Source organism: Poromitra crassiceps, assembly GCF_964638095.1.
Source record: "Poromitra crassiceps genome assembly, chromosome: 11".
Taxonomy (NCBI): Eukaryota; Metazoa; Chordata; class Actinopteri; order Beryciformes; family Melamphaidae; genus Poromitra; species Poromitra crassiceps.
Window position 1 is genome coordinate 42,400,601 of NC_139643.1, and position 12,050 is coordinate 42,412,650.

Sequence of the window (12,050 nt, forward strand, 5' to 3'; positions counted from 1 at the left end):
TTCTTTCAGATGGACATGGAAAGAGTATTTGATGTAAAAGAGTCACCAGAGGGGGAGACCAGCCCCAACACCAAGACGAAGAAGGCTGAGGCACCTGCTCCAGAGGACTGGTAAATCCACTGTTGACCCCTTGTGTTTGTGCCATGGTGGTCCAAGTTTGTTCTTGTGCTATGCAATTCACCCATGGCTTATGCCAATAATAACCAATCCTGACATAATTACTGTCTCTGAAAACTCTCCAGCATAGACTTGACCAAGGACAGTCCCGCCTCCTCCAGTAAAGGCAACACAGCCGAAACCAAAGAAAACCCCTCAGAGAAAGAAGACAGTAAACTGTCACTGATCACTTGGAACGTGGATGGACTTGACATAGAAGACCTGCCAGAGCGTGCAAGAGGCTTATGGTCCTACTTAGACTCGTAAGACTGTGTTTCTACACTTTTACTGTTATAGTTGGCATCACATGGTGCTATATGTCAGCTGAAGGTAATCACTTTGTTCTGGTTAAAGTTTTTTTTTTTTTTTTTTTTTAAGAATGAATGGCTAATCCACTATTCTACAGGGCTACAGAGATACATAGGGTCAAGTCTTCTAATCTGGACATAGTCTCCCTATTCACTGTGCCATCCTGCTACCCCACAAAGAAATAAGGCTGAAAGGGGAGACACTATCTGAACAGTCTCTGTCTCTCTTTTCCATGTACATGTAGATATGCTCCTGACGTGGTCTTTCTACAGGAGCTCATCCCGCCCTACGTCAAATTCTTGAAGAAACGTGCAGTCAGCTACACGCTCATTCAAGGTACATCAGAGGAAGTGATGTAGGTGAAGACTTGTGAACATGACCCTTCTCAATGTTGAAGATATTTCTTTACAGTTCAGAGCTGTAAGAACAGTATACAAAGAGTAAGACAGGGCAATGTCCATGTCCCTAAAATCACTAGGATAGAATACAATCTAATGGGCAATACACACACAACATGCAGTAGACAGTCAATTTTGTAATAAATACAATTATGTACGCAGTCAACTAGATGTAGTGCTTCTCAGTTATGATTTCTTGTGCAGTTTGAACTACTTTCTTTTCTGTGGAACTCCCCACCCCGACCCTCATCTGTTTCCTCATACCATACTGATCAGGTTTTGACATGGGTTACTTCACTGGGATGCTGCTGAAGAAGTCGCGAGTCACACTCCTGAAGAGTGAGGTAGTCCCTTACCCTACCACTACGATGCTGAGGAACCTGCTCGTGGCTCAGGTTAGCTCACCGTCATGACACATGAATGTGCCATCAAAAATGCACCATGTGTATTTTCAAAATTCTTCCTTTGTTTGCCCCCCCCCCACCCATAAGGGGAGGTCAAAGTTCAACAGAGGACAATAAGGATGATTTCTATCATAAACACCTGAACTTGGGCTCACGTTGTCCTTCCAGTTAAATGTCAGTGGTCTAATCACTATGCCACCCCGCTGCCCACCATACCTCTCTCTCTCTCATGTATAGAGAGCCAAAGTGGAACATCACTTCCTGCTTCAGCACTGTACCAAAGATTTTCATCCGCCATTTATTTTCCCATAGACATTTCGTAAAATGCTTATAAAAATAGTTTTACTTGGTCAAACCAAACGGATCAGATATATTTAGAAACAGGAGAGACCGCATAACATTTCACTCGGACCAAAACGTAAAAGAATTGCAGACTTAAAGAAAATATTTGTACGATGTCTTTTTTTTTAGTTTTGGTCCGAGTGAAATGTTCTATCGTCTCTCCCGATTCTAAATATAGCTGAACCGTTTGGTTCGACGAAGTAATACTATTTTTATAAGCATTTTACGAAATGTCTATAGGAAAATAAATGGCGGATGAAAATCTCTGGTACAGTGCTGAAGCAGGAAGTAGGCGGTCACTTTGCCTCTCTATTCACCTCTTGAGTTCATTAAATTCTGTCCACTTGAATCTGTGTATGCATTTTCCTCTTTGAAATTCAGGTACAATTCAAAGGCCAAGTTCTCTGTCTGATGACGTCCCACTTTGAGAGCTGTAGGAGCAGTGCAGGAGAGCGGATGAAGCAGCTGCAACTGGTGATGCAGAGGATGACAGAGGCACCTGATGACATCACGGTCGTGTTTGGGGGGGACACCAACCTGAGAGACACTGAGGTTTTGCCCTTTGTCTTGTTTCATATTAGATCTATTAGCAAAATACAGTTGCTTTCTATGTCTCTCCTCTCAGGTGTGTTTGGAGGTTTTTGTAATATTCTACTGATCAAAAAGGAGATTTCTTTATTTGTTTGCCGCTCTCTAAAGGGAGGTCAGTGTCCAGGGTCAGTCACAGACCAGCTGGTCACCTGGAGCCAGAGATGCTCACAAGTCATCTTTTGCATGTCCAAGTCAAGTCTCAAGTCTTTGAGCTAGAGCCCAAGTCAAGTCTCAAGTGTTTGCAAAGACTTGAGACTTGACATGATTAGTCCAAACACACATGCGTGGAAGAACAACATTGTTGTTTTTAGTTATTAATCAAATTATTAATTGATTGATTAATTGATTAATTAATTAGTTCCCAAATATTAATTCACAGCTCATCTCTTTGTTAATATTGGTTCCATCACAGGTGGCCAAGGTGGGTCTGCCCAGCAATGTCGGTGATGTGTGGGAGAGGCTGGGCAAGCGGGAGCACTGCTGCTACACGTGGGACACCAAGTACAATGACAACAAGGATGTTTCCTTCCGCGCTCGATGTCGCTTCGACCGGATTTACTTCCGTCCAGCTACCAGGGAGGGGGTCCCACGCCTGGCCCCTGACAACATGGCCTTGTTGGGACTGGAGAGGCTGGACTGCGGCCGCTACACGAGTGATCACTGGGGAATCTACTGTACCTTCTCTGCTGTGTAGGCACAGATCAAGGTGATTTAATTATGAATACAATTTTATGAGTGCTGACAAAAATGTCTAGTAATAATGTAGAACTTGGGCAAAATAAAATCTAGTTTGTGATTAAATCATGAGTTTGAAAGAATACTGAAAGAGATAGGTTTTTGGCAAGTTCAGGTTAGGCAGGTTTGGGTCAAAAATATCCAACCAGCATACTGATTTACTATGCACACAGCCTATACTATAAGCTATATAAACTATTTGGAGCCCCCCAAGGGAGGCCCACCTCCCACTTTGAAAACCTCTGCAGTAGGGCCTATATACTCTCTCTCTCTCTCTCTCTCTCTCTCTATATATATATATATATATATATATATATATATATATATCAACTATAGCGTACTGTATGAAAACCTCAGACAGAAAAGGGGGACACTGTCCCAGTAGTCTCGCTGAGGGGAGGCTGGCCAGCGAGACTACTGTCCCAGTAGCGTGATTTCTAACCCCACATAGGATAAGTAATAGTAATAGTAATAGTAATAATAATAATAATAAGTATAATAATTGTAATCTACACAATGTACACAATCTACAAAAACATGCAATAATATAAACGGTGTTGTGTTCACGTTCATAGCTCATATAATATAATGTATCATATCGTTAATTTCAAGCTCAATTCTTACCCAGAGAAAAGGTACAGCACTGAAAATGTAACAAGCAATAGTTTTTTAAACATCTTTATTTTAAAAGATGAAAAACCCAGGTGCTTTAGTCCCAAGCTTCAATGCTCCTGGCCAATCCCGGCGCCACAGGGCGTGGTTATTGCTTATCCTATGTGGGGTTAGAAATCACGCGTCCCAGTAAAGTGAAATGTAGTGTCGGCACCTGACCACTAGAGAGCATTACAGAGTTGAAGTTCGCACTGTAAAAAGTGATTGACATTTTGTGATGACAGTCCTGGATATTTGCAGAAGTTAGAGGATTTGGCTTCATGAGACATTTTCTCTAATCTCAGAGAATATTCATTATGCATGGAAACTGCAGAACCCGAGTGACTCAAAACTCGAGCTGCTATTATGGATGTGTGAAATCAATAGCTCACTGTAATTTTAGCTATTGCTATTCATAAATTATGACTGACAGGTAACATTCAGACCAGCAAATTCTTCATGTTTCAACACAAATAAGACCCCAAATATAATGTCAGGTTAAAGATGTTAATGCATTTACAGGCAATTTAACTTTTTTGAACAGTTGGATGTAAACCACAAATTTTTTAATTGAAGGCCTGCTGTATTTTTATTCTTCCCTTTTGTAGTGTCCCATGTCCTGTCTACCTAAATTTTAAGCAAGGGTGCTATTACTACATCAATCAGCCTGATACATTATCTAACAGCTATAAAGCTTCTACAGGGGAGGACATGAAGGAATTATTGTTAACAGTAGAAAGGGAATTGATCATGTTAAAGAAATGGTTTGATAGGAATAAGTTGTCACTAAATGAAAACAAAACAAAATTTATGGTGTTTGGTGGTGTTATGGTTGATTGTGAAATTAAGTTGAATCTAAATAGAGCTGAAATTGAACGAGTATATGAAACTAAATTCTTGGGTGTAATTATAGATCATAAACTCTGTTGGAAGCCACATATAGAATATATTAAAAGTAAACTAGCTAAATCTGTTGGTATTCTGTACAAAACTAGGGATCTGCTGAATAAGAAATGTTTGCATATATTGTATTTTTCACTTATAGTGCCATATATGTCATACTGTGTTGAGGTCTGGGGTAATGTATATAAAACAAATATAGATCCTATTATTAAACTAAAAAAAAGAGCTATTAGAATAATAAATAAAGTTGGTTACCTCGAATCGACCAATCCACTATTCATAAGGTCCTGCACCTTAAAATTCGTAGCTATTGTGTATATAAAAACATGACCCTTCTCAATGTTGAAGATATTTCTTTACAGTTCAGAGCTGTAAGAACAGTATACAAAGAGTAAGACAGGGCAATGTCCATGTCCCTAAAATCACTAGGATAGAATACAATCTAATGGGCAATACACACACAACATGCAGTAGACAGTCAATTTTGTAATAAATACAATTATGTACGCAGTCAACTAGATGTAGTGCTCAGTTATGATTTCTTGTGCAGTTTGAACTACTTTCTTTTCTGTGGAACTCCCCACCCCGACCCTCGTCTGTTTCCTCATACCATACTGATCAGGTTTTGACATGGGTTACTTCACTGGGATGCTGCTGAAGAAGTCGCGAGTCACACTCCTGAAGAGTGAGGTAGTCCCTTACCCTACCACTACGATGCTGAGGAACCTGCTCGTGGCTCAGGTTAGCTCACCGTCATGACACATGAATGTGCCATCAAAAATGCACCATGTGTATTTTCAAAATTCTTCCTTTGCCACCCCCCCCCCCCCCCCACCCATAAGGGGAGGTCAAAGTTCAACAGAGGACAATAAGGATGATTTCTATCATAAACACCTGAACTTGGGCTCACGTTGTCCTTCCAGTTAAATGTCAGTGGTCTAATCACTATGCCACCCTGCTGCCCACCATACCTCTCTCTCTCTCATGTATAGAGGGCCAAAGTGGAACATCACTTCCTGCTTCAGCACTGTACCAAAGATTTTCATCCGCCATTTATTTTATCATAGACATTTCGTAAAATGCTTATAAAAATAGTTTTACTTGGTCAAACCAAACGGATCAGATATATTTAGAAACAGGAGAGACCGCATAACATTTCACTCGGACCAAAACGTAAAAGAATTGCAGACTTAAAGAAAATATTTGTACAATGTATTTTTTTTTAGTTTTGGTCCGAGTGAAATGTTCTATCGTCTCTCCCGATTCTAAATATAGCTGAACCGTTTGGTTCGACGAAGTAATACTATTTTTATAAGCATTTTACGAAATGTCTATAAATTCGTAGCTATTGTGTATATAAAAACTTTAGAAATTGTTTTCCGTGTTAGGAGAAAAAGCCTTCCAGTTTGTATTCAACATTTTTTTTAAATTAAGAGAAGGAAATTATAATTTAAGAGGGTTATGCATTTTTAAAACAGGCAAAGCAAGAATTAATGTCAAATCTCGATGTGTTTCAGTTTTGGGAGTTAAACTATGGAATAGCCTTTGTGATGATTTGAAATTGTGTACATCATTGTTGAGGTTTAAAAAAGCCTTAAAAAGTAAAATAATTCAGGATTATAACTTAAGGTAAATTCTGTCTTTCTTTCTATTCTTTATTTTGCTGCAGATATTCTGGGTTTTTCTAATGGATTATACAGGATAGGCAAAAAAATAAGCCTTGGCTTCAGCCTATTCCTTTTTTCGGTCATTGATTGTATAAATTGTATTTGTGTTTAATGGTTTGATATGTACATGTATGATGATGTTCTCTTGCTGTATATTCACACAAATTGTCACACTTTGTTTGTGGTTCATTATAACCTATGACCGAAAATAAACCATTCATTCATTCATTCTATCAGCATAATCTGGACTATAGCCTCCAGTTCATATTCCCTGCCAACACACTGGTGAGATGTCTCCCGCTCCCTTCTGTGACGCAACCTTCAGAGCTGAGAGAGAGAGATAGGCTGTTTGGGTGTTTGCTCAGCGAGCAGACAGCAGCGTTTTTACAACAGTTACTCAGACTAAAGAAGAGCTGCCCTTAGCAGAGGACACAGGTGTGACTGTTCCCCGGGAGCGCACGTCACCACTCACTCGTCCCTGGTCCCTGCCCCTGATTGCTAGATTAAACATTAACAAGACTCACATCTATGAATTTACATTAGTACATTAGCCTAGGAAGTAGTGGGATTGGGGGAGGGGGCGGGGGCGGGGGGGCATAGACCTTTTGAGTGAGCTGTGTTCTGAGGTGGATTTACACAGGCCCAGATGATCTCATTTCAACTCATTTTAAAAGGGGAAATCCAATTCCATCTAGTTTCTTCTTGTTTAACCGCGCAAGAAACCTCTGGTCCGAGCAGCAAGGAAATTGAAAATCTGATCCTGTTGGGAAAATCCTGCATTTGTGTTTACCTGTATGAATCCAGCTTTTGTTCAGTCAGTCCAGATAGGTGGTTTCACACCTGCGGGTTGACTTCTAAACCACCTTGGCACCGACTGAGCCAATCTATTCTGAAAGGGGATACAATAGAAATAAAGGTGACCTTTATAGCACCAACTCAATCCATGCCTGGGATCATCACATGGAGTAAAATACCATGTGAGCAACTGCCAAGGAGAAGGTATTACCGCCACCCACAACACCTCACAACAACAGCTATCGGTGCTGATGAACAGCTCGACATATTCAAGAATCTGGGTTAAACCGCTCCCCGTGTTTACAAATGGTCCTCCAGAGGTGCCCTACTTTGCTCTGCTCACTACAGCATCCAGAGACGGAGAGGAGCAGCGGGTCTCACAGGGTACAGATGGAGGCAACGGCTATCCGGGCCAAGAAAGTGGTCATGTGATGAGCCTCAAGTGAGGACCCTCTGCCAGAGGAAAATCAACTTTTCCCTTCTCCACAAATCCATAAACATCCACACCACACGCCTCTGGATGGGTGTGTATGCCAAGATCTTCTCCCTCACTCCATTTTTCCCTTTTGAAATTGTAAACTTCGAGAAGTATTTTGAAGCACCAAGGTCCTTACCAGAGGTCATTTTGGAGCTTTCCTCCAAAAGCATAGCCTTTGCTAGCTAAGGGCTCTCATTCGAGGCCCGTCAAAATGAATGTTCTTGGTTTTTGTACATGTCTACGGCTGATGGGGAGGCTTGCTGTGGGATGAAGTTTGTCCTTAAGGCAGGGTTGGAGGATGATGGATCGGACACAAATCTGACCTAAGCCTGGAGGAGAGCAGCGGGTTGTGTGAAGAGCATCTGTGCTGCAGCTCCTGGTCAGATGGAGCAATGACACAGAAGAGGAGTCTGGTCTGTTCACGTTTGATTGATAGACTGTGGCTGGGCTCTTTCCGGGTTGGAGTGTGAGCAGAGGGGCTGTGGGGCACTTGTGTGTGTGTGTGTGTGTGTGTGTGTGTGTGTGTGTGTGTGTGTGTGTGTGTGTGTGTGTGTGTGTGTGTGTGTGTGTGTGTGTGTGTGTGTGTGTGTGTGTGTGTGTGTGTCAGACAGTCAGGGTTGCATCATGGGTAGAGAGTTATTCACAAGCACGAGAGTCAATTTGAACCATGAGTGTCAGACACCATCCAGCAGCCCTCCTCTCTCTCTCTCTCCTCACCCAGCCCCACCCTGTACAGATAGCTTGTCAAGGGCGAGGGCAGGCATAAGTGGTGGCAGGGCTGCTCCGCTGCAGCGCGCCGCTACATCACCGCCATCACATCCATCACGACTTCAGTTCAAAATCACTGTGACAAACTGCCCCAGAAGCCAGCGTTATTTCTGGCCGTGCAAGTGCTGCTGCTGCTGCTGCTTCTTGCTCCTCCGTATTTGGAATACGGACAGGCCGTGACAGTCCTCCTTGCGAGGACTGTCACTTATCATGAGACTTGAAAGATAAGCGTCCAGCTGAGAACATTTAGCATTTTTTTATTACTTTCAAAATGGCCATTTCATGGGACAAGGTTATTAGATGGGGGGAGGGGTGAGTTTAAAAAATGGGGTTTGGTGGGGGCGGGTTGAATGTGTTGCTCCCACACAAATATTTTGACCACACACACACAAAAAAAGTGTAAACCATTATGTTCATGATGACTCAGCCACGTTTGTGATAACTGCATTTCACAACTCATTTCTCGTGGAAGCATCTGGTCAAAAGTCAAGACAGTTTCTCATTGATAAAAGTCACCTTGCGCTGCTCTTTCCATGTGGTAATAACGTGGCTGCCAAAATAAAGTTTTGTGAGCGAGGGACACAGCATTACATCATGTCTCTTGAACGGCCAATCATTAACTGAGTGGGCTAGATAGCCTACAACACAGCTTCTACCATCAGATCAGGTTCAATGGTAGCATTCTATTCAGCTGGCATTTAACTTGACACTGTGCTAATAATGTGAGTTTGAAGTACAAGTGTATAAGGCGAGTTAGACGTCTCCAATCCAAAACAGAAAAATCAGAACCAAGATTTCTTAAGAAAGTCTGACAGATTTTATTCTCTCTCATAAATAACACTGAACAAGCATCGTACAGCGATAAATATCAATATTCATACACTGTCTGTAAAATTCTCTGTATTACAAAATACAGTATATGTGTAATGCACTTGATACAGGTGGGGAAGTATTCCACTTCATAGCACTAAACTCGACCCATAATTAAGTTAATCACGCTGTACTTTGACCAAGTACCAACAGTTCAAATGTGCAGTTACATCCCAGATCCAAGTCTTGTGTGGGTGTCTATTAAATATACTTCCCTCAGGAATCAGTTGTTGCATAACTATATCTAAGTTAAATAGAGCCTGCCTAGGAAGAACCAAAGCCTTTCGTGTAAAACTGCTCTATTTTCTCTCTCTCTCTCCACAATATCAAGTTTTCAAAATCTCAATTTGAGGCTTAAACAATAAGTGTGTCCATGGTGGCTGCTCATGATGGTCAACTTCACATATTTATTTTTTGCATGAAACTTGGCAGAATTTCCGTTATTTCCCGCTTCTTGTTAACGGAACATCGATGTGAGTCGCACCGCGTGGAGGCCGCAGAGGCCCGAAACCGTCACCAAACCACCAAGTTTTACTGCAGCCCAGCAGGTCTGCTGCAAAAGCTGGGCTTTGAGAGCAGGGATGCTTCAAACATGTCACTGCTGGCTGTTGGTTGAAAAAGCCATGTATATTCACATTTTCTCTTCAGGAATTGAGGAAAAACAACTCTTCTGACGGATTACCATGCTTTTTTGCCCCTTTTTTTTTTAAGAACTACAATGGATACTGAGCAGATTCCATAAGTCATGAAACTTGCTCAGCTCACCGAGGAGCATGTAAACGTTCAATTCAAGTAAGAAAATGGAAAAATACTCAAGTTGGATTAAGAAGAGTTTCATATGACAGGAGCGATAGGTTGATCACTAAACTATTAGGCCATCCGAAGATGGACACTAACAAAGAAGGTGTTACAAAGCTGAAGCTCTACTAGTCATTGGTGTCGGGTGTCTACTGACACTTCTATCACATCAGAGGCAGCGGGAGGTACAAGGCAGGTTGAACATTGTAACACAGGCCTGGGAATGTTGATATTCTGACTGAACCTTACATTGGAATAGGGGCTAACTTATAATTCAATTACACTTTCAGTTTAGTGCTCTCAAAAAATCTTGAAATATATTCACAAAATAGATCTTTAACATTGGAATTGAAGAGCAATTCCCAATACTTGGCTGAAGATCTTATTGGTAGGACGACGATCACTTTTTTTTTGCTTTTAACTTTAAAAAGATTATTGCTAAATTCAGACAGTTCGGGGCCCTTTCAACCAATGAGCTGTGAAAATATTTAGCATGAAAATAATTGTACAGCTTTTCAGAGGACTGACAGCATGGAATGTGTTTGGGTGCACATTAACCCATTGATACCTGATGCAGCATTTGCGTGTATATCCCACATTTGTGTGTGTATCGCTTTAAGACCGCGAACCGGTCGGAACCGGTTAAAGGGATACATACACAAATGCTGCATCAGGTATCAATGGGTTAAGTCTGTCTGCTTGCCTTTTTTCTTTTTTTTATACAATGAAAATGAAAAAAGGAAAGTTGTGCCAGCAATACAATACAGGCTTGTGTGAACAAACACAGGGACATAAAAATGAATTTTCATATAGGAGCCCTTAGTATTCCTCAATCAGACTTTGTCTGAGGAGCAGCATCACAATAATAATGTCATAATAAAAAATAAAAGTATCATCACATTCATCGCTTGGTGTCCATATTGTGTTTGATTGTCGGCTTATGAGACACACCATTTATAACCTTTAAACCAGAAGCAAATTCCTCCCTAGTTCAGCTTAGCAGTATGAAAATATTATGTCTATTGTAGTGGACTGTGCAAAATAACCTATGAGAGCTTTATTGTTGTATTGTTAAGAGCTAAAAACCAAAAATTGTTCACGTGTAAATACATAATTGCTAATATCACCAACAATAGCAATTACATAGTAATAATAGAATAAAGTTATAAGTCACATGTGCCCTCAACTCTGGTGGGGCTAGTGTCATGGCATCAGATAAGCATTATCTAATTATGGCACATAGAAAATAACAGCCTTATTATCTAATCTAGTTTACGAGTCAGTTTACGAGTCTATGTCAGTAAAACTAAAGAGAAAAAAAAGGGCGAAAACACAGACTTATGTTTGTGTTATCTTTTTGTACATACGTACGGCCATAATTAGTTTGGTTTCAGCACTGAAATATGGCATTCATGCCATTTCTTCGCCGTTCTTCACTGTATTGCACAGAAAGGCCAAAACTACCCTCATAAGCAAAAAGTACGTAATAATTCTAGCGGGTAATCTCATAGCCAAAAAAAATGAATTAAACCAATGTTAAAACCATGTCAAATTAAAAAATAATTATTAATAAGCATTTAGCTAGACATATCAATCCTGCGTGGGAATATTTCTCTATTGCTCCAGTGTAGTATGCAAGAGTGTGGAGAATTGCTATGCACCCCTGGAGCGGATCATGCTGCACTTGAGCTTTCCTGGCAGAACATTCCTGAGTTTCCTGCTGTGAATTCTGCTCTCCGACCCATCTGCTCTCCGACCCATCTGCTCTTATCCAAACTGCAGAAGCGCTAAAATGATCCCGGGCAGACGGGGCCAGTTCAGCTGCTGTGGTCTTAGCCAGCAGAAATCACACGCACAGACACTCAGAGAGGCTGGTAATGCTCCTAACCCTCACTCATAGGGCTGGGCAATTAATTTACTGTATATCCAAACCGACATTTAGAACCTCTAACCGTCTTAATCTTGCTCGTGTTGGTCAATACTTTCCCCAATGTGTGCGTTTAAGATCTGTCCCGTAAAACAAACAAAAAAACTATGTCATGTTCAGTCACAGCAGTTCAGTTCAGTCGCCTCCGCCCCGTTAGGTTTAGGCATGGTGAGTGATGATTGGTTAAGGGTTAGGGTGAAATATCAGATATACCAATCAGAGGGTAGGGCAGAACTTGGCGCAAATGCAGTGGGGGGA

General features: G+C 41.2%; 1 protein-coding gene across 1 annotated transcript; it reads left to right on the forward strand.

The window, feature by feature from the left end:
- Window positions 1–15: 15 nt before the first annotated feature.
- On the forward strand, window positions 16–2,894 carry LOC310785029 (tyrosyl-DNA phosphodiesterase 2-like; the record flags this gene model as incomplete). Its single annotated transcript, XM_083646029.1, has 6 exons — window positions 16–110; window positions 243–419; window positions 710–801; window positions 1,140–1,258; window positions 1,991–2,161; window positions 2,613–2,894. The coding sequence occupies 6 exons, from the start codon at window positions 16–18 to the stop codon at window positions 2,892–2,894; spliced, it is 936 nt and encodes a 311-aa protein (XP_083502155.1).
- Window positions 2,895–12,050: the final 9,156 nt, after the last annotated feature.